Below are 23,907 nucleotides of genomic sequence, written 5' to 3'. Positions count from 1 at the left end.
ATAAATATTGACAAAAATGTCCATTACCATTAGAGATTAGATGGTTTTATGTTTCAGGATTGTACATGAAAAGCCATTAATCTGCCAGCCCAACCTAGTTTTTGCTTGTAGAATTTCCTGGCAGTTTCTATAACCTCCAAGAGCCATAGTTGTCAGGTCAGCTCTGTCTCCATTCATGAGAAATGGGATGTTTTATTTTTCCCAGCATAGGTCTCCTGTCAGGAGGGAAGAATATTATAAACCATTGTCAAATTATATCCTTCATAAATCACTTTTAAGACTAAATTTAAATTATATAAATTGAGAACATATTTTTCACATCTAATGAAATTAAAATACTTCCTAAAAATGAAATTAAAATTAAAAGGCAGAAATACATATCACAAGCCTACCAACAGTTGCTTACTGGCCAAGCTTGTACAAACACTATTCAAGACACCATGGGAAGGCACTTAATGGTTTTGATTTGAGCCATTTTCTGAATCTTTCAAGAGAGGTTTGTTGTTAAAAGTATATGCTTTATTAAAAGAAACATGGAATTTAGACAATATAAAGAAATAATTCAGTGAATGAAAAATTAGCTCAGGTAGTATTAGGACTACATTATATATATGTCTTTTCTTTCTGATATTCTTTATTCCAGAAAAAAAAAGCAACAATAACAACAAGGAAAACTTTATATGATCCCTTTGCCTCATGGAGCTTATATGCTAGTAAGAGAGATGACATTAACCAATCATGTCACCATATAAAAATACCTGGTGGTGTTAAGAGCAGTTGACAGAAGACATGAATTCTAAGCTGAATTCTGAAGGATCAATAGGAATTAATTAAGTGAAAGTTGGGAGCAGAAGTGGGGAAGAGAATATTTCAGGTAGAAGGCACTTCATGTGCAAAAAAAATGTATAATAAGTTCTCACTTAATGTGGTTAATAAGTTGACTGTAAGCAAAATGATGTATAAGGAAACCAATTTTACTATATGCTAATTGGCATAAACTAGAGTTAAGTTCCTATGGCATCTCATCAACATTATTATGAAATGACATTATTCAAGGATCTGCTGCAGTTGGTAACTATAACATCTGCTCAAGGAATTAATATTCATATAACCTGAGAACCGAGAAGGAGCAGGAGAGTGAGAGCAGTGTGGCACAAAAAGGAGTCCAGGTCTAGATCAGGCTGCCCTGTTTTTTTGTTTGTTTGTTTGTTTGTTTGTTTTTGTTTTTGCTTTATTTTTAATGAGAGCAATGTGAAGTCTTTGAAAAGTTTTAGGCCTGTGAAATGACATGGTCAGATGTGCATCTTGTAAAGGAATCTGGATGTAATGTAAAGAATGGATTAGAGTAGCCCAGTAACGTCTGTAGGGAGAGTAGATAGGAAGCTATTGCAATGATCCAGGTAAAATAATGTGGTACAGTATTTTAGATTGTGGTGGGAATGGGGGAGCTGGAGAGATGTGAGAAGGAGTAAAGAGAAATTTAGAAAGTATGCTCCTACAAAACACTCATCATTGGTTTGTTCATTAGAGTAAATAAACTCTTATGTTTCTATTGATTTGGGTAAAAGGTCTTTTTATTAATGGAATCTTATAGTTCATTGAAGCCTATCATCATGAGACCCTGCAATGGTCAAAGACTGAGACAGTAATACAATATTCTGCAAACTAAAACTATGCCAAACATACTTTAATTTTCTCAGGCTTAGCTCATAGTTAAGCATCTGAAAATCAGCAGGGTTTTCATCCTGAATGCCCCAAGTTATCAATTGATAATGAATGGCTGTAGTACTGTAGATGTGGCACCTGCAGGAGGGACAGGTGTTTGAGCTGATTCTATAGTGATGTCATGGTGTGTGTATATCACAGGAGTGACTTTTGCTAGCAGATTTCTTCTAACTTTTGTGGATGTTTTAAAATACTTGATTAGAGCATTTAAATTATAAAAAATAAATGTATATATTTTATTTGGTTAAAAATGCTAAAATTTTTAGAAATAAATTATATATATATATTTAATGCATGTATGTGTTTGTATACAAATACATATGTACGTGTGTAATTATTTGGGTACTCACATGAATCTATATAGCTTATAACAGTTTTATAAATGCTTTATTTTTATATGTTTTATTTTTGCTTTTAGTGTTTCCTATTTTTATTATTTTATATATTTTTTATTTTTATGTATACTTATAACTGTATGTTAAATGGCAAAATCATGTGAAATAGATATCAGAAAAATTATTATAATTTGTGTGGCTAAACTAAAAATTTACCTACTTGATTAAGCAAATGAAATCATGAATTGAATCAAGGCTAAAACCAAGTTCATTACTATTTTCTAATTTTTCACAGTGTATTTTTTTATTTTGCCTAGTTTACTTGTTATATGTTAATTGTTTCATCTACTTTTTTCTCTATGATGAAAAGATAAATATATCTTCCCTAAATATGATGGAATTCCATACCTATCTACTTTTGCTATCCTTTCTGCTTTTTTAGGATAAAACTATCAAATTTTAATTTTTTCTGAAAAATACAACTTGAGAAAAATTGTATGGCATACAAATTGCTATTCAAAAGGAAACAGATGTTTGATAAAACTATACCATAACTCACATGCCTAAGAACCTTAGCCTTCATTTCAACAAATACATAATTCATCCTAAAGAAATAAAAGGCAACTCCCTGGTTGCTGAGGAGCTCTTGGCCAGAATCCTGATGGCATCTCTGTCCCTTGGCAATGTCAGTGCATTTGTAGGATTGAATTATTGCTCTAAGGTGCAGCACATGCACATAGCTGCTCCTTATGCAAGAGATGAACATATTTCAGACTTTTATATTTCCATTAACTTACAAAAGTATGTGACACTTTCAATTAGATTGGGCTTCTTCAATGTATAGGGAAGTTTACCTCTTCTAACAAGTTCATCAGGATCTAAAGTCTAGCCCCATACTAAGAGCTCAGTCTTCAACTTTGCTTTTCCAGGCATGAGAAACAACATTAATAGCCTCAGGTGTCATCAGCCCATATTCTGTACATGTATGTGACAACATAATACAATGCAACATGTGGTTCTATTAGTGGAAACTGTGATGGCCAACACAGAAGGGCATTATCAGCCTGCTCAGAGATGTTTGCTGTTAATTAATTTGATAACATTAAGATACCAGAGCAACAGAAATGACATATTTGTTCAGTGCATTGTTGTTTACAAAGCACTTTCTCATAACATCTGTCATCTGATGTAATTCTTGCAGTAAGTCTGAAAGATAGAGGGTATAGTCTCCATGTTATAGAATGAGAAACAGGCTCATGAGAGTCTGTGACTTTCCCAAGATCAGTTTGAATCCAGTAGTGTAATATTTACAATGTAGCATATGTAGAAATAAAAAGGTACATTATTAGGGTCCAGAGCATAAACAGGAGACTAAAACGAAGTACTACCTTTAAAACTTTTTATTGGAAAGTTTCTAGGAAGTGAATATTTGCCTCCACTAAAAAGAAAAAAACACAAGCTGTTAGTAAACATATGTTTAGTGAATAAATGTGAATTTAATCTCTTTCCCTTATTCAGCAAACTCATTAAGGAAAATATATTTATTATTTTAATACTTTTGGTAAACTAAGAATATTAAATGTTCCAACCCATGGCTAGAGGCCTCCTGAGAGTTAAGCTGCACCATAACCACACATACAACACACACAGTGAATTGGCTCCAAGGCAATGGACCACCTTTGTACCGAAACATCCGAAACGACATTGTGTTGGCTGAGACATTACACACAGCAAGGAAAGAAATTACTCATCTTCTGGCATGGAATTTTGTGCCACAGAGAAATCATTTTCTAAGGGGCACCTTAGTATGAAAGGAGGATTCAGGAGGTTCCTAAACCTGAATGATCCCCAGCCCAGCAGCCAGCTGGCTATGTCTCTGAGACAACAGAACAAATGAGCTGTTCGGAGATTTGGACTCAAGCTTGCTGGGAAGCTCAGAGGTCATCTAGACCTTTTCTGTCAAAAGTCAGTTAGGTAGAGATTGGGCCTCTTTTGCCCAATGCCTGCTTTGATGAATTCTTGACTGATTTTCCCTTCAAATATCCAGAACCACTTATCACTCATCATCATTACCTGTTCTGATTCTATCTCACATCCCTAACATTACCTTTATCTGCAGTCTTGCCTTTCACCATATTTCTGGTTCTTTCTTATCCAGAGTAAGAAGTCAGTTTAGGCCATTTGTCAGAATTTACTGATGGCAATCTTGCTGAAAGTGTCAATGGCCTTTAGTTGGTCAAGAACTCATTAGGAGATGAGGATTCTAGGTTTTGTTTTGTTATTGTTCACCGGATTTCTTGAAAGTGACCTTTTAGAGCAGTAAAAGAATGACAATCTGTGTTGTCCCAAAATTTTGCTGTGGAGCATTCATTTTCATATCCAAAGGAAACAGTTTTTTGCTTTTTTTAACTTTTGATAATCAGGCTAAAGATCTGAGAACATCCCATTGGCCACTCATCTTACATCTGCCCCAGAAAGCCACATGTCTTTGCCAGAATCAACCAAAGGGAGTGAGTTCAATGTGGGAGCCAGATTCCCAGCCAAAATATTGAAGCTAAGATTCTATTTTCCCCCTTAATAAATAGTTAAATAGCTCTTATAAAGACAAAGGTGAAACACAAGTCCATACAATCTATTGTGAATATAATGCCAATCTTTTTTCCTCCCCAAATATGATACTGGAATGTGACCTAAGGTAGATGAAAGGAGGAAGTATAAAGAAGCAAATTCACTACTTGAGATTTTTCAGAATGTTTGTAACTCCAAGTTGAGAGCACTCTCAGGTGTCCCGTTGCCACATTTGCTGACCCAGCCTTGACCTGTGGTCTGCTTCTCTCGGAGGCTTTGAGGAAGTGGGTTCCTCATGTTTCCTCCCTAGGCAAGATCTATAGGCAGGCCCATCTTCTCACATACTTTGAACACCCTTCTTCCATCACAATTGAATTTAAATGAGGAAATTGTAAAATTTACCAATAATTAAGACATCTTGAATTCACATATTGCTCTAATTTTTTTTTTTAAGTGAGCAGATACTTCTGACTTACTAATGGAAGATAAAGGTAAAGGAAGAGAAGGCAGGGGTGAGGGTGGGTTAAGCAGTAAGGACTGGTCAGGAATCTGTTCAATTAAAGTAGCTTTAAACCTGGCAAGTGTGGCTCAGTTGGTTGGGTGTCATCCCATTCACCCTCACCAAGAAGTTGCTGGTTGAATTCAGATCAAGGCACAGGACTGGATTGTGGGCTCAATCCCCAGTAGGGGGCATGCAGGAGACAGCCCATCAAGGTTGTGCTTTCACATTGAAGTCTCTTTTCCCTTCCTCTCTCAAAAAATCAATAACTATTCTTTTAAAAAAAGGTATATAAAGTAGGTTTAAGTTTTTTTTTTTTTTTTTTTTTCTTGTTCCAGCAGGAAGTCTGGGTTCCTATAGGTAAAATAAAGAATCCAGGCAGTTACCAAGTTTAAGAAACTATTTCTAAGGAACTTTGTCTTAGAGTCATCAGACTAGTGGTTTTTCAGGCTACCATTCACCAATAAAGGGCCATCATGAACTCTGTTTTGTGAGCTATAAAGGTTTCATGAAACTAGTGCTAGCCTGTCAAGATGAAATAAGCCCCTTAACTCTGAATTCAATCTTTGAGCCATTTTAGCTTCCAAACTTATATGAGCAATGTTCCTTCTCCCTGATCAGTTAGATAGCTGTAAGACACACGATGAAGAGCAAAGGCTGAGTATCCTGGTCCCCAGTCACAGCTAAGAAAGCTAGACAAGCACATTTTTCCAGGTGTTATGAAGAGCCTCTGAAGAGCCATTATGATTCATGGCTGTCTTCATTATGATTCAAGACAGCCATGTGGTAGCTATGAAGATTCTCAAAGGGAAAATATTTGACAGAATGGGAGCAGAGATGGGAGTGAGAAATCAGACATAGTCCCTTGGATGTCAACATACAACTCTTAATGATTTTAGTTCTGCTTCTGAACCCATATCTGTAAGGAAATACCCTCAAAATTGAAGAGGGATAACAGTGTGTTTTCTCACTTTGGCCTCCAAGGGTTTTGGCTCTCTGGTTATATTTTCTACTCCTCCTGTCTAAAGAGTTAGAATTTGCGTACGTGTACTCTTCCAATGGATACCTACTACATTTCCCACAGTGGAGCTCTACAAGGATGTTTTGTCCTGAAAGAATTTGGCTATATTTATTGCCAGACTAACCTAAATTCAGGTGAAAGGGGCTGGTTATCACAAGTGGTAAAGCAACCTATTATGAGAATTCTGTTCTGATTTAAAGTGGAAATGTGTCCAATGGCAAAAGAATTTTCATACTACCTTGGGATTTAAGAATATATCCATTCCTAAGAATTCTAATTTCTTACGCCTATTATCGAATTGCATCGCACCGCATCACAATTCAGAGTGGGAGGTGGAGGTGAATTTAAGTGACCTTTCTTCTGTCACATAATTTTAAAGGTGATGTATCAGATTTAAATCTAATTTATGTACCAGTGTCTCTTAAAGTTCTTGGATGCCTATGTATTTCCAGGCAAATGTGGTTGCTTAAAAATAGGAATGTCATCTAATTGCTATATAATTCATTATGATTCAAGACAGCCATGCACAATCTAAAAGATGGTTTCATGAAATCATTTTATCTTACATTTAACCTCCTCCTCCATGAATATAGTCAGCTAGGAGTCCCCAAATAAGTCACTTTTTAGGACCTCTGCAAGGCCAAAAGAACAAGTCTGAGAACCAGTCAGACATTTATAAAAACTACTGCGTGTTAAGGGGAGCAACTTCTAGCAAAGTTCACCTTCTTCCCTCAACTGAAAGAAATCATTTGCTCAATGCAGGGCCCTACACTGAGCAATGCCTGGGTTGATGCCTAGGAAAGAATGCCCTCAACTGGAGTTTATAATCTCCTTCCAGCTCTAATACGTGATTCTGTTAAACAGTGTTTAAGAACACATGCTTACCTGTATTTTCAGCTGTGTGACAAAAACACTTCCAGGAACAAGTCCTGCAAATTCTGTCCCAGCCAACAAACACAGAGTGCACCTGAGATGGAGAGGGCCCCTCCTCTCTGCCACACAGCCTCCTTCATCTGTGACCTGTGCCGACCCCACCACAGGCTCCACACTGCTGCCCTCTTTACTCTGAATCTGCCGCCACCTCTTAAAAACTTAAAAGGATCTGTTAACCAATTCAAATTATTTATTTTGGTGATTCACATGCTTTGGGGATACAAAGCATGTTTAGTTATTAAAGGGATTTTCTGTGTCAGCAAACCCCCGAGGGAATTGGGGGCTGAAGGTGTGGAAGGCTTTGAAAAGCAGCCATTCAGTCAGAGTGTGACCTCCCCAAGAGCAGCTGTAGTGGCCTAGTGGATGTGGGTTAAGAAGAGAAGAAATGAGAAACAGCAAAAGTTTAACCATTTCAAAAAAAATTGTAATGGGAAAGGGAATGGAGAAGTTGAAGTTGGGGTTAAAGGAGAAATTACTGTTTATTTTTAAAAGAGGGTTATTAGAACATGCTTGTAAGTAATGGGAATAACCGAGTATAGAGGAAGAAATTGGTGAAACAATAAAGAGAGGTTAAAAAGCAGAAGGAAATTCCTTAAAAAGTTAAAAGGTATTGGCTTCCAAAGCACAAATGATGCAGTTAGCTTTTGGTAGGTACAAGGAGTGACCATAAATAAGAGGACTGTTTCACAATACAGAAATATTTCTAGATTAAAATGTTGAGAAACTAAAGCAGGTGAAGCCCCATAAATTTGCTGATTTGTGGCCATTTTTGACCTGCAAAAATACCATTTTTCTATGGCCCAAACTTTTAATAATATGCATACATAAAATAGCTTTGAGAGGAGGTTTTCTGTTTTTCACATTCTTTTCTAAATTTTGTGAAATATTTTCACATAATCTTAAAACAAATGTAAGGGACTTATTATATATCTCTTAAATTGAATATTGCTTTAAACTTTGGGTTATAAGGAATGCTGAGCAGAACAGGCAAAGACAAAATCAGATACAAGTAACAATTCTGGTTTTATCGAAGCCTCTGTGTTCTTTATGAAAAGTTTAAAACATCTACCACATACTGTAAGATTCATCAGCATCTTTTCCTCTTAGCGACTCATATGTATAAAAAGTTTAAATTAGAATGAATCCATGTGCTTCATAAGATTTATCTTTAAAATGTGTCCATTGGCTTAAATGTTAATATTTTCTTTTGTCGCAGGCTTATTTATATTTATTTTCCACTGTGCTATGAAGGAGAACGTTCAGAAACAGTGGAGGCGGCATCTCTGCTGTGGTAGATTTCGGTTAGCAGACAACTCAGGTAAGGGGCAAGCTGATAACTGGTTTTTACGTCTAAGAGCAATAGTGGGAAATGTTTGTTATTGAGTCTTCCATTGCCAGAGAAACCCAGTCCCAGTGGTAGCAAGTTGTAAAGGTGGGGTGTGTGACGATGCTTGGTTGGAGTCTTAGTATATTAGGAATTCAAGAGATCCGAGGCCTCTGGGCATGACCCTTCTATTTGGCAAAGGAGAAGTATGAAATCCACACAGGTTAAGTGGGCTGCTCAAGGCTTCATGTCTAATTTAGTATGTTAAATGTCCAGAAGTTCTACTATGCCACTGTCACCTGTCCACATTTTTGAGGTTCTAATTTTACATGATTAGGCCAAGAGATTTTTTTCAATACTGTAAAATAAAAAGTATTACCTTTTTCTTTTATTACCACCAGTGGTTACGTCTCACCCTTAGGTTATTAAAGTAGGATTTCAAACAATATTTTACACAGGGTCAAAGTAAAAAAACTTACCTACTTCTTCAGTTTATTGTTGTTTACATCGAATGCTCTAAGTGCTACTTAAATAGTGTAGTAATGAGTCTTCAGGTCATATTCCCCTACAGCAAATTCATGGAGAGATGTCATTTCTTTCAGACTGGAGTAAGACAGCTACCAATACCATCAAGAAAAGTTCTGATAACCTAGGAAAATCATTGTCCTCAAGCTCCATTGGTTCCAACTCAACCTACCTTACATCCAAATCGAAATGCAGCTCTACCACCTACTTCAAAAGGAATAGTCACACAGGTGAGTCCTGCCATGCAAAGGTGCTCTCTGATACAGTTCTCATCACATTTTCACTGACAACATGGGCAATGTAGACAAACATTATCCAGCACCTTTGTAGATGGTTTGTCTTTTTTTTTTTTTTAGATATTATAACCTAAATTGAATCTATATAGCCATAGTGTCATAGACTGTGAACATTATTGTGATAATATCCACTGTAAACTTAGTTCTCTTTTAAAACATTATAGTATCTTGTTTAGCAAGTTACTTGTTTTATTTTATAATAAATATTGTATATAAAATTGAGTTGAGATTATTTCAACATAGTATGAGAGTTACTTGGCAAGCTTGCATGAGAACAGAAAGAAACACTATCCAGGATATATGTTACCTTTAGGATTTAAATATTTAAACATTGAAAATGTGATTGGCAATTACTGTTTGAATCACTGATTAAATATAAAACAATTATGAAAGAATAGAGGACATCATATTTGGGAAGGAATACAAGATGGTGAGAAGTACTGTATCTTTGTTAATCTCCTGTATACTCATAATATTTACAATTATCACACATTCTAACACTAAGCATGAAATGTAAAGTCCTGGAGACAACATGGAAATAAAGATGAATTTGCAATATTGATAGCCAGTGACCAGTGGGATAAGGTGTAATCTTTTAATAATTTCAAAGGAAAATAGCAGAATTGCTACTTTTAAATACTAATTTAACCTCAAACAGCTAACAATATTTAGCACCCACTTTCCTAATTGAAGATGTGTCCAAAAGGATAATGCAAATAACCTTAATTTTGTATTTGTTTAGCTATTGAACATAAACAGAGATGAATGGCACAGAGAAGATTCATCTTCAGCTTTTTGCAAATAGGGAGTGTGTTGTATGATGTGTAAATGTTCACATTGCAAACACTTGAATTTCAAATGACCTTTACGTATATTTGAACCCTTCCACCTGTCCCTGCTTGCACCTCTGTCGGTGCCTCACCTTGGAATATCCACTGCCTGGGATTCAAGATAGCACCATAGAAACATGTTTGAGTGTATAGAGAGTTCAGTAATTCCAAAATTAAAGAAAGACCTGAGAACTTGGAATAGGTAGAGGAGATGCTTAGAGTAAGGATGTTTAAGAAAAGCTATAAACTCCCTTCCAGAATAAGGTGCAGGCTTTGAGTTCTGTACACAAATAGCTTTGCCTAAAAATAAGAGGTCTCTGCTCCCCTGCTGTGTAATAAAATTAATAACAAGGGTTATCTGAGACAGTCTACCATAGATTATTCTACCTAATTATCTAGTTTTCCGGTACAAGTTATCTTTTGTTTATAATGAATGAGTAATTTACTTAATATTCTCAACCTCAAAATTAGATACTTATTTTGCATCCCCCTCAAAAATACAAATAGTTTATACATGATAAGCCAGTTATGAATGAATAGAATTAGATTGGATTATCTTACCCCAACACAGCTGAGAATTGCTAGCCTAAAGAACTGCCACTATAAAAATGGGAGAGAAGATAACAAGGTAGATAATTTGGAACAGGGGGCATTTTGGAAGCATTACATACTTCCAAAGATGTAATGGGAAAACTCACTAAGAGGTGAAAGGAAATGCAGAAATGGAGATAGATAGCAAAGAAAAACTTTACTGCCTCAAAACATTGTGTATGCTTTTTAAAGAATGTATTAATATTTTTCTGCTTGCCATAATAAAACTCTTGGCATTAAATGGGTTCTTGTCTACTGGCATCAGGATATAGTCAGCTATATGACATACTTCTATGATATAACATTCTGGTCTCCCATCAACTGACGTACAAATGGCCTTCTGCTACCTAGCCAGTTCTCAGTGGGACGGCTGGTGTACTTGGGTCACTCGGAGTATGCAAGGAGTCATTGCATATCATCATGGATATCTAGTTGCTTTATTTCTTGGAATTGATCTAGAAATTCATATGTTTATGGTGTAGATAATGTCTTCTAAGAGCATTCCTTCAACAAAAGTGGATCATTCAGGTAAACCTTTATTATTTTTTTGAACGCATGATTTTTTTTTTTTTTTGCAAAGTAATAAGAGAATATTTGCATGAATTAAACTAAGACTCTTGCTGCACCAGCAGGATTGCTTGTTCTTTACAATATTTCTCAGCTAGCACAATGACATTCCTGCCCTGAGCTGGAATTTCTGAGATTTCAAATGGTTGTTTGCTGTGCTGGTTCTTGTCTGCATGGGGTTGTCTGCACGCCTTCTAGGAAATGTACCATGCTCTGGAATTAGTAAATTTCATACCAAGTACAATAGCAACAAAATAAAAGCAGTGCTTAAGAGGTTTGTGTTAGAAAGGTGTAAAGTGAAATGCTTTACTTTTTCATGGCTCTGATGAATTACTTGAGTTGTCATGGTACATTCATAGAAGACATAAAATAGAATTTATCAATTCCTATCCTGCTTTTTGAGGATTCTTATCTGCTTAAAATTTCAGCACAGGTCAAACAGTAGTTCATTTCCCTAGCCCCTGGTTTTCAAACTTGCAATTATAATCAAAATCCATATTGCCCATATGTAACCAAAGTAGTGGTAACTGCATATACAGGGTGGGACAAAAGAAAGTTTATAGATGTTCAAATGGTAAATAACACAATGGTTAATAAATAATAGTAAGAATAAATTCCGTTTTGTGTATTCACAACTGTAAACTTACTTTTGCCCAACCCTGTTTTGATATAACAGACCTTGTTCATAATTTCTTTTATTAGAATATAAAGACCCAGAAAATTGGGTCACATATTGGGAATAGAGCTGGTCAAAACCTCTAAAAGCTACATGACAAAGCTATCAACAAAACAGAATGAATATACCCTTGAAGTTTCTTTTTTTCTGAAAACATCAGGCAAAAAAATTATTCATTATTTAAATTTAATTCAATAGAAAAATCCCCAACAGAAAACCAGTGGCTAGTGAATGTATGAACTGAAGAAAAACACAGAACCAATCAGCTTGCCCAGAGTTAAAAGGGCCTTTAAACAATGAATGCCCTGATCCTTTTTCTCACCAATCCTGGGGCATAATCATCCTGCCATGCTTCTCTCTGCCAGTTCTTCCCATAAACCATCCATTTTGCTTCCTTTAGTGTGGGATGAACACACCATTTCCAATTTCAGCCTTTTTTTTTTTTATACATACATAGTTTTTGTTCCAACACTAAGCAGTTGAACAATTTGAGTTATTTCCAAAGACTATAGGTATAACTCTGATGGCTTTTACCAATTATTGAAGGATTTGTAATATTTTCTCACATACTGGGTCTAACTTATTCAAAACAAACAAACAAACAAACAAAAAATGGCAGGAAGTGGGCACTCCAATTTTGAAGCCACGATTTCTAGAAGTGGTTTTTCATGATAGAGTTTTTGCCTCTTCCACAGTGACTAGAGAAGATACAACTGTAGGGAACTAGTATGTTGTAGACAATGGTCAGCAAACTCATTGGTTAACAGATTGGCAAACAGTGGCTCTCGAGCCGCATGTGGCTGGCGAGTCGCAGTTTGTGGACCACTGTTGTAGATGGTCATATTTGCTCCTTCCTCGGTGTGAAATCTCTGTGGTTAATTTTAGGGTAAAATTTTTTCTCCAAAGTGTGTTGGGAGAAGGAGCAAGGAAGATACATACAAGATATTCATGAAGATAGCCATATGTATTTATAGATAATAGGGCTTAATTGAGTTTCAGAACACTATCTGAGCCAATTTTAGAAGCTTTTGTGTCTAGCTAGGACATAATATTTAAATATATGGTATTGGGAGATTTAGGAAAAAAAATGTTTTTAGCAGTCCTTTATTTCTATCCATTGCTCTCATATTGTCAGCAATAACATAATTCTGAGATTAGCACAATTAATAAAAACATATACTTTAAATGTTTCTGATAGACCATTTTAATTTCTTTAATTTAAAAATAATGAATAAAACATTATTTTTTCTATATTCCAATCACTTTACAAGGCAACCATTAGAGAATGTGTTCAAAATATCCTTTTTATGTTTATTTTCATTGACTTTTATTCTCAAAGTTTTTTAAATTATAATTTATAAAACATTTTGCCCTGGCTGGTGTGGCTCAGTTGGTTGGAGTGTCACCATGTATACTGAAATGTTGCTGGTTTGACTCTGGTCAGGAAAGATACCCAAGTTATGGGTTCAGTCCTTGTGTGGCAAGTATGGAAAGAAACCAATTGGTGTTCTCTCTCACATCCATGTCTCTCTCTCCCTCTCTCTCAAAATCAATATACACATCTTTGTATGAGAATTAATTTTTTTATTATGAGAAGTGTCATATATATAAAAAGTAGAGGGAATAGTATAATGAATCTCCTTCACTTACTCACTTTCCCTCTCTGTATTATTTTGAAAACATATCTTAGCCATCATGACATTTCTTCCATAAATATTTCAGCATCTTTTTATCCATTTGTTATATAATCTGTCATTTTTTCTTTGAACCTTGCCACATTTTTTCCTTTGCAGCATTTTTCTGATTATTTATCAGCTCTTTGAAAAATATCACCACAGGAATGTTTCTTAAAATAAACTCCAACATATTACTAGGAGGCAAATTGACATTGACTTATCCATAGGAATGCACTTTGAAGATGAAAATGTGAATTTTCAGTGCTGCCTATTATCTAACCTGACAACCAGAATTTTTTTCCTTTCTGTTTTTTTTGTTGTTGTTGTTTGTTTTTTTGTTTTTTGTTTTTTTTATGTGCAAAATACAGTGTCTAGTGTGGCAGCCCTTAGACATTTCACCAGTTCTTGCCTAATTTCTTGTATCATTTCTTACAGACAATGCTTCCATGGACAAGTTCTCATCAAAACTGACTCATGCTGACGGAGAACCAACATCAATCATCCCTGTCCATCAGGTCATTGATAAGGTCAAGGGTTATTGCAATCCTCATTCTGATAACTTCTATAAAAACATTATCATGTCAGACACCTTCAGCCACAGCACAAAGTTTTAATGTCTTTAATATAAGAAAGAGAAACGTGATCTGCAAGCAGCGAACACTGTGACTAGCAGATGTAAACGTGCCGTTACCTAGGTAACTGCATATCTATGAGGAATGTATTTTGTTAAAAAGGCTTTTGTGAAATTCAGAATTTGTCTTTTCATTCTATTTCTTCCATGGGGAAGTTTCCATCATCACTGAAACTTCAGCACTGAGAGCAACAGTATTCAGTAGCCACAGAAAAAAAGGAATTTTTAAAACATAAAATTGAATTGGACTAATTAGAACTCAAGGGGAGACATTAAAATTAGAGGGGAAGAGAGAGACTGAGCTAGGGACAAATCCTAATTTAGAGCTCATTCATGCCCCACCCAATGGTTAGGTTTGGGTTTAGCCATTTAGCTTCATTGAAATCTTTTTCAGCAATCAAAGCATAATGATATTTCTAATTTTTGTGGATGCCTGCAAATCCTATTTCAAAGCTAGTTTCTGTGAATGCAGTAGCATATTTCCTCTTTTTTGTGAAATGTTGACCATAGATACAAAAGAATGTTTGACCTGAAGAACAGATAGGAATTTTTTCTTTTCATACCAATTGTTTAACTGTCAGGAACATAACATGCTTAAGAAAGAAAGAATTCATCAAATTTTGACCAAGTTAACACGAAGCCATGAAAATTTATACTATTTTACTTATCCTATTCAAGACACAAAGCTTAAGGATCATCATTAATTATCACTTAACCCCATACATTTGAATCAAGTTTAACATTGATGGTTCATTAATGTGAACCTCCCAGTAGTTATTGAAGAATGAGTCTCTCATATCTCTGCCTTGCTCCTCTACTGAATATTGAGCCCACAGGCTCATGCACAGAATGAGAATTTCCATGCTGTGTGCCATAGTTTCTCCCTTTTAGGAAATACAATCACTGAGACTCACGGGTCCTACCCTTGCTCTGCAGACTTTAAGACATTTGCAGTTGCACAAATGAAAAGCCTCTTACTTTCCCTTTTAAGAGTTTTGTTCCAAGGAATATAAACTGAGACAAATGGGTGACTTATCATAATCAAAATAATTTATAAACATGTGGGTCTACAATTGTGAGTCGAAAAACTATTTGTATATAAGTCCTCTGATTATAGGAGCCAGAGGAGGTCTGGTAAGATAGATGGTGTTATTTATGGATTAGGTTTCTGCCTACAAGCCATGCAGAATATTAAGCAACTTACTTAACTGTCAAACTATTCTGAGTAACATGTTTGCTAGTGAATGTTTAGCAGACCACATTTTATTTGTTCTTAAATGATGGATTTGTATCCAGTGTCTTACAGATTGGTCTCAGTATGTGCTGTACCCTTACATCTGCTCTGGGTTATCAGATTCGGGGAGCTGGCTATGTGTTGGGAAGTTGAGCCATTCTGGAGCCAGTCTGTGTAAAGGCAGAAGGCAGATCTGAGCACCTGGGGGCCTTCCCCTCTGTGCTGAAGCAGATAGCTCTCAGCCTGAGACTTAGCATCCAGGCTGTGCAGCCACCAGGCCTCTCACCTTGTGCTGATGCTCAGTCATGAAGCTATTTGCCAGACTGAATGGAGGATAAGACAACGTGGGGTGGATTTTATGACTCTCCCATTTTGCAGCAGGGTGGAACACTGTCCCGGGTCACATGAGCACTGCCCAGCTTAGCTTTCACAGGGGAGGGGTGTACATAGTAGGGTAGTAAATCTTCACATCATGAAGATCCATTACACTAGAGCCAGGTCTTTCCCTGTAGGCATATATTAACAGGCTGCTTATTCTGGCAGGGATTATATATAAATAAGAATTAATCTTAAATAGTCACTGAGTCTTCATATACTGTCCCAAAGCCTTAGAGATTCAAGATAGAATTTAATTAGCTTCCTACTGTGAGATTTCTACCCGAAGTGCATATTGAGTGAACAGTGATTGAGGTAGCTACAAAAATGACTTCGGTTTCTACTCATATTTATCCAGACTGGAGAACCTTTTTATTCATATTTGACAACAATGTCAGCTCCACTTTAGAAATGTCCAGTAACCAGGTAAGGGAAAATGGAAGAAACAGCTGAATAGAAACATTTGCAAGTGGATTTAAAGGCTGAGCCAAATTCTACCCTCAGTTCTAAGGATACAGTTCTCCCCTTCATTTAACCCCCTCAGAACAGAATTACAGGAATTCAGTTACAGGAATGGAATTCTGTGGAGCCAAAACATAGTTTCAGCTTAGATTTGAGACTAATATCGATTCAGACTCTCTGGGATTTTTTTCTTCTTTAACCTTTAAAAAAACAAACAAAAATACTCCATTGTATTGAATCAGTCTAGCATCCTGAGATATTTTGCCTTCTTGTCATCATTACCTGCACTGTAATGATTTTCTTGGTTCACTGTTGTCATAGACTCTTTTGTACATGTTTATTTATTGATGTTTATAAATGTCAGCTTGCTTTGTATCTTAGCTTTATATTGCCTGGCTTTGTTATTTTAATTAACTTTCTGTTGGAGAGACTGTATATATTTTTTTTTCTAAGTACCTTGTGAAATAGATTTCTGTAGCAGTATCTTTACTTATGATGCATTAAAAGTGACTGTGAGTAACAAATTGGAATTAGTAGTGAGAAGCTACTGTAGCTGATTTGCCATTGTACTTATACGGAAATGTTTTTCAAATAAATACTTACTTGTTTGTGTCCCAGATTATTCAATTCCTTTATGAGGGAATGTTTTTATTTCTAACTCTTAAATAGGAAAAGAGTATTTGACAACTGGAAAACAACCAGCCTCTACTTATGCTGGTCACATGGGCTACTTGGCCAAAGCACTGAGAATGAGTATGTTACAAAAATCCAGTTTACTCTGGATTAATGCATTTTGAAGTTCTTAGATTTTAAGATGACTGATGTGACGCCAAGCTCTGTGGAAGATTACAAGTAATCGTAGGTCTCTTTTTTGAGGAAGACTTCAGCATCCCCAAAAGGGAACTGAGTCAGTAATATTTTGTAGTAGTTAGGTGCTAGGATGTTTTCTCACCATTTATAGGTGCTATTTTCATTGTGGGAGGCTTAGAAAATGACAGGAGGTTGCCAACTCCAGCTACATTTGCATGAGTAGAACAGAACACCTGCACTTCCTTTGCGGTGATTATTTAGCTAATTTTCCTGCAGAGAGCCCAGGCCCAGTTTGGCTTAAGCTGTGAGGTGCATTCGCTGGTCACTGCTAACCTAGGTCTTCTGAGCCAAAGTTCACAACTCCCGGCCAAGCTGTGTTAAGAAAACAGGCAAGTAGTTGCTTAAGATTCATCTGTGAGCAGGTTACTTCAGAAAGCTTGGAGCAGGTGGAAACTACTTATTTGACTTGCTGGCTGACCCGTGTTTAGTGTATTTTGAAATTTGAAAAAAAAAGAAAAAGAAAAAGGAGGGGGGCTTTTTTGAGTTTTGGAAGCACATCGGTATTTTCAGTTGAGTAACATCCTACTTTTCTCATATAAAAGAGTTGAATATCTCTCCCTCCTCTCCTCCAACTTTCCTTTTTCTATCACTTTTTTTCTTGTTTTTCCCTTCAATCTCCCTCCCTCTTCATTTCAAGGAAGCTTACTTAAAGTAACAGTTTTCCTTTTCTGCTTCCCTAGAGAAAAATAAGAATAAATGTAAAATATTGAAATATTTGCATTTATATTCTATGGCCTGACAAAAAATGGGGAGTGAAAACGGCATGTTTTATTACCACTGGCAATAATTTAAAATAAGTAATTTGGACATGATAGAACAAAAATCTATAAACACTTTGGGTGCCCTATACCTTTCTATCTCTTAAAATTTTTACCACAATTTTACTGTGGGCAGTTGTTGTTCCAATCTTCCATTTGTTAAAAGTGGTGATTTAAGGCGGTAAGTAACCTACCTGTGGCCACAGAGGATGTTCGAGGAAGAATCAAACCTAAGTCCATCCGACTCTGTGTTCGCTCTTCTGTATCAGAACCTAGTGGCTGCCTTCAGAGAACATGCAGCCTTGGGAAGGGAAGTAATTCAAGGACAGGATCAATGTCATAACATTTTGTTAAACGCTTCTAGAACTTCAGGGAAAAGCTCAGAACTAGCAAAACATTAGTGAATATTTGGTCTCTGAAGTCTTGATTGGTGCTGTTAGGCCTCGGCTGGGAGTAAGGAACGTCATTCCAGGCACGGAGGTTGGCATATCCAGGGCAGTGAGTGGAACAGCATTGAGGTTTGCTTGATTGTGGCGGTGCGGGAAGAGGTTGTAGAACTGTGAAGAAGCCAAAACTAGTGTGAGCTGAGTGTCTTAGCTGGGTGAGGTTAAGCGGGCACAGGGAGGTATACAGGCTTTAGGCAGGGAGTCCTAGCTGGAAGGTTCTGTGGATGGGTTGTTACAAGGCAGAGTAACTGGACTCAGGGAGAAGAGTGAGGAAGCCTTTGGGAAAGTGGATGGAAAAGCAAGGCAACTTGAGGAACAGTGCCTGGGATCACAGATCTCAGAGGAGAGACGACAATGCCTATCAGAAGGCTTTCAAAGCTGTGGAAGCAAGCCCTCCTTTTGGTAGGGGCTAACTCCATACTGAATGGTGAGTGCCTGTTGCTTCCAGATGCCCAGGGGCTCAAAAAACAAAAAAGCCTTTAGGGAGGGAGGGAGGAAGGAAAAGAGGGAGGGTAAGAGGGAGGGAGAGAGGGGAAGGAGAAGAGGGATAAGGAAGAAAGGAGGGGAATGGGATGGGAGGAACGGGAAGAAAGAGAAGGAGAAGGAAGGAAGAAGCTACTTATGTCAAGATATAGAAGAAAAATGGTGCCAGCGGGGAGAAGTGGTGGGCTAGTTGTTCAAAGAAGTATAAACATGAAGGAAAGGTGTCTTATGGAGTTTTATTTTTCGTTTGTTCAATGAACAAAATACAATATTTAAAGATGAATATGAAAGGAAGGCAGCAGTATAGGGGAGTGTATAGAGCAGGGCCATGAAAGTAAGAAGGTGAGGATGAAGAGAGCACACACAGAGTTGGTCCCAGCAAAGAGTGGGGGCATAGCTTCCTTCTGAGGCTAAAAAGCAGATTATTTCATGAGACAAGGAGGGACAAAGGTACAGATAGTGAGGAAAACTTGTTTCCTGATCTTTAAGCTAAAATAATTAGAGGCTCACTTCACCTGCTGCGTGTTATAAGGGAAGTGGTATCAAGCTGGGGAAATTAGCAAAATTAAAAAGATTTGATGCTCTAACTGGTTTGGCTCAGTGTCGGCTTGCGGACTGAAGGGTCCCAGGTTCGATTCCGGTCAAGGGCATATACCTTGGTTGCAGGCACATACCCAGTGGAGGGTGTGCAGGAGGCAGCTGATCTATGTTGCTCTCTCATCGATGTTTCTAACTCTATCCCTCTCTTCCTCTTTGTAAAAAATCAATAAAATGTATTTAAAAATAAAGATTTGAAACAACCTTACAGGGGCTTACCCAATTGCTATTTTTCACTTTATGTGATTCAGGCAAATGGGATAAGAGCAAAAAGACATCATTTTGATATCAACTCTGATTCTTTTTATTGGTATTGGAAAAGGAACTAAATTCAGCTCAAGCCTGAGATGAGTAAGTTCATAAACCTGTTCTTGAGCAATTGTCTTGGGAACTGTTTCATGGCTCAGACTGGCTGCAATATTAGGGGAATTTAAGATAAGAGCACAGTGTCCTCAAGGAGCCTGGCAGCCACATGCGCAGCCAAACTTTGGGGAATCTGGGACCAGGGAATGGTGGTCCTAGACATCAAGCACTTATTTTGTCTGCTATAGTTGTTTGCTTTACTGAGACTTTTTTTTTTTAGAGAGTTTTATGTTTACAGCAAAAATTAGAAAAATTTTTCCATATATCCCACTCCCTGCTTCCACACATTCACAGCCTCTCCCATCATCAGCATCGCCCACCACCGTGGTACACTGATTACTTCCATGAACCTACACTGACACATCCTCATCTCCAAAGTCCATAGTTTAGGTTTCACTTTGATTCTATAGGTTTGGACAAAAGTATAATCATATTCTCATACAGAGATTTCACTGCCCTAAAATGCTTCTGTGCTCGCCTACTTATCCCTCTCTTCACCCAGCCCCCAACAACCATTGATTTCTGTCACTGTAGTTTAACCTTTTAGAGAATGTCATCTAGTTGGAATCATGTAGCATATAGCCTTTTCAGATTGGCTTCTTTCACTTTACAATATGCACTTGTTTCCTCCATGTCTTTTCATGGCTCGATAGCTCACTTCTTTTTAATGCTGAATACTATCCCGTTGTCTGGATGCACCGCAGTTTACTCACCCATTCACCTACTGAAGGACTTGTTGGTTGTTTTCAAGTTTGGGACATTATGAATACCGTATACTAGTACATCTGTGTGTAGGTTTTTGGTGGATGTAAATTTTCAACTTGGGTAAATACCAAGGAACAGAGTAGGTTTAGATTTGTAAGGAACCATCAGACTGTACTCCAAAGTGGTGATGCTGTGGTGTTTCCTCTTTGTTGTTTCTTCACATCTGCAGCTGACTTGCTTCTCCAATGCCTTTATTTTCTGTTTCCTTGTGGCTTTGTTTTACATGAAGTTACCATGGTGCCAGTTCAACATGACCTTGCAGCTCCAGTTCTCAATGCCATATAACTCTCATTTCAACATCGTTAGTTAAATTCTCAAGAAAAAGCCCCTGATTGACTCAGCTTTACTCAAGTGTCTACACCTTGTCCAAGAACACATGGTATGATGTGGCTGCACAGACTCACCCAGCAACCGAAGCTGTGGAAGGTGGGGGAGAGGAAAAATTCCTCATTCAAACATGATCTTAAAGTATGTTCAGTTAGAACAATTAGATATTTTTTTTTTAGTGTGATTTATTAAAGGGTTTTAGCTCATTGTGTCAGGTTGGGTCACCCAGGAAGCAGAATGGATTTAGAAATTCACACAATTTATTAGGAATAACATTTGTGAAAGATAAAGGAGAGAAGGAGGAGAAGTAGGCAAGTAAGCATGTAGGTGTCCCACTTGTGAAAGGAGAGTCAGAAGCAGGAGGATTGGGTGGGAAGGAGGAGGACCTGATAGGAAGAGCCTCCGAGCACAAGTCTGAGAAAGACTTGCCAGTGCCATTGGGAGCTCTACACAAAGGCCTCTCATTGAGAAGGGCTGGGTTGGGTAGACACAGGAAGGCCCTGCTCATCTCACTTGCTCGGCCATTGGCTGGGACGCTGGAGGGAGAAGCTCCTCAGCTCTGAGTCAGCAGCAGATCTCCAAGGCCCTTCGCTGATTCCACCAGCCACAGCAAGTTCTCTTCAGAAAGATCCAAGAGGCATATTCTGTGCCCATCCCTCCACAGTCACAAAACTCCAGGATGGCTAAGCTGCCTTGGGGGCTGTGTAACCAGAGAGATCCTGAGTCACCCCGCTGGGTTGCTCCCAGGCACTGTCTGTGCTTCTGAGCCCAGGATACCAGTGAGCAGTACCTTCAGCCAGAGATTTACAGAGGAGAGAATTTAATAATAAAAAGGGGTTTAGAGATTAGCTGTGACTCTTAATGACCTATATTTTCCTCTCTCTACTTTTACTGTGTCAAATCATGTTCTAGAAGCCATGCTGAATTGAGCAGCTGAAAATTATTTAATCCCTATTCGACAAATGTCTCTGTTTCCTTGAAGGCCTATTAGGTTGCCAGAGAACAGTAGTAATTTGGCTAACAATAATCCAGTGCTTGTTACACTTGCTTTGTATGAGTTCTGGTAAATATGTTTTTGTTCTGCTTAAGTTATAAAATCCCAGCCAGTTCATTAGCCTGATTCCATAACTATCCATCTTGTAGTTTCTGTAAGGGAGAAAACTATGCTATCCCTTCAGTTAGCCTGGCAAACTGATCCTCTAAACTAGCAAGGATAAGAAGAACCAGAGAAAGAAATTACATAGGACTACTGTTGTTTAATGTTTTTTTAAAAAATGGACTTATCCTATTTTGTTAACACCAATGATTTCTTTATTCTGAAGTGCCGGGGCTGACCGGCAGATGCTGAGCAATGGATGAACAGATTGTTCTGACACGTTTCTGTGAAAGAGAGGGCTAAGGGACTCTTTAGAAGTAAAAAGCAGTCCTGTTTGCCTGTCTTCTTAGCCTTTTACTGTCCCAACAGCTTGAACTGAACTATTAGATACAATCAGCAGGGTAAGTATCCTTGAGAAAGGATATGCTTCTACAAGATTAAACAGAGATTTTAGCAAACCCCCGCGCCCCCCCCCCCCCCCCCCCGCCCCGCCGCCCCACCAAGGGTTTGGACTTGTTTGGAAAAGTCAAGGTAGGGACTGCTGCCTTCAACAAGGTCCCTCCAGAAGCCCCCCACCTTTCAGAGAATCCTCCTTACAGACCTTCCAACCAAGTCCCAGGCTTCCCCACACTGAAGGAATTGCTTCATGTAGCAGGAAGGCCACTGGTTTAATTCCTGGGAAATATTTCCTCTGCTACTAGTGGCCTCTGCTGGGGGCTTCAGTGTGTCACCTGCCTCCTGTGGGCCTCAGTTCATTTATCTGGACAATAAAGGAGGCTGATGAAGTGCTAAAATATGTTCAGCCCTAGAATTTTACAGTTCCCTTTCCTTCCTTAAATATAAACACGGAACCCAAAGACCTAAAAACTAAATGTGCTGCAAGGCATACAATCTTGTTCAACCTGAAATTTTCAAGGGAATACATGTGTGTTATGTTATTTTATTTGCAAAATGAATATGTTTTCTACACACATTCTTTAATATTTTCAGGGCAGTTATTAACTCCTTTACAAATAAAATTAGTAGGAAATACAAAAGAGAAGGTGGCCCAGACATAAGGCAGTGCTCATTGTGAATATCAGAGATGAAATTCCAATTTTTTTAAATAGTAAATCTGTGAAATTAATGATTCCCCCCCCCCCCCACAACATGGGTACAACATACAACAACTCATTTCTCCTCCCTCCCCAGCTGTGTTACACCACTGTGCATAGTCCATCAGGGGAAAGGAGGACACAATGGGCAGAAAATCCAAAGACAGCAAGCAAAACAGATTAGACAGTTGCCAAGAGTTGTCCTCAAATGTGGCACACAGAATCTCTTGCTGGGTGAGTGAGAAAGGCAAAACTGAGAGGTTCTGTTGACAAGCACACATGGGCCAGCCTCCGAGCACAGAGGAGCATCTCTGCCTCTGCCCCTGGATGCCTAAGCCAGGTTTGCATTCCCGTTAGAGAAAGCCATGTCCATATAAGTGATGGAGGGTAGTTCTTAGCTTGGAACTCATTGCCAAGTATCCAAGAAGCACTTTAACGAGATACTATTTCATGTGATTCACTTTCAAGGCCCCCTAGAGTCTCCCACGTCTTATTAAACGTGAGTTGACAGGCATGCCAGTGGGAAACCATCTGTGGCCATGCAAATAATGTGGGGCAGAGCAGGGGGAAGCTCAAAGGACTTGCAAGTCAATGCAACTACTAGATTAATACCTTCATATTTTTTTTAAAAAAAGGTAGCATATATTTCTGCAAATAGAAATTATTACTACTCTGCCCTAGCCGGGTAGCTCAGTTGGTTAGAGCATTGTCCCAATACTCTAAGAATATGGGTTCAATCCCTGGTCAGGGCACATACAAGAACCAACCAAAGGATGCATAAGTAAGTGGAACAGCAAGACACTGTTTCTATTTATATCCCTCTCTAAAAATCAATCAATA

The 23,907-nt window shown here is 37.8% G+C and overlaps 1 protein-coding gene across 3 annotated transcripts in view; it reads left to right on the top strand.

Moving 5' to 3' along the window:
- Positions 1–16,882, top strand: part of ADGRG6 (adhesion G protein-coupled receptor G6) — a 137,728-nt gene extending 120,846 nt beyond the window's left edge. For 2 of the 3 annotated variants that reach the window (XM_084889320.1, XM_084889321.1), the window contains exons 22-24: positions 8,298–8,399; positions 9,008–9,160; positions 14,002–16,882. In XM_084889320.1, the coding sequence (XP_084745446.1) occupies positions 8,298–8,399; positions 9,008–9,160; positions 14,002–14,180 (434 nt within the window). In that variant the 3' untranslated portion in view covers positions 14,181–16,882. Of the gene's footprint in view, positions 1–8,297; positions 8,400–9,007; positions 9,161–11,129; positions 11,176–14,001 lie in introns of all 3 variants that reach the window. The other variant, XM_084889322.1, reaches the window with a different exon arrangement.
- The last annotated feature ends 7,025 nt before the right edge of the window (positions 16,883–23,907 follow it).

The sequence above is a fragment of the Pipistrellus hanaki genome (assembly GCF_964339955.1).
Source record: "Pipistrellus hanaki genome assembly, chromosome: 7".
Taxonomy (NCBI): Eukaryota; Metazoa; Chordata; class Mammalia; order Chiroptera; family Vespertilionidae; genus Pipistrellus; species Pipistrellus hanaki.
Note: the sequence above shows the minus strand (reverse complement) of the source record. Positions and strands in the feature narration are given on the sequence as shown.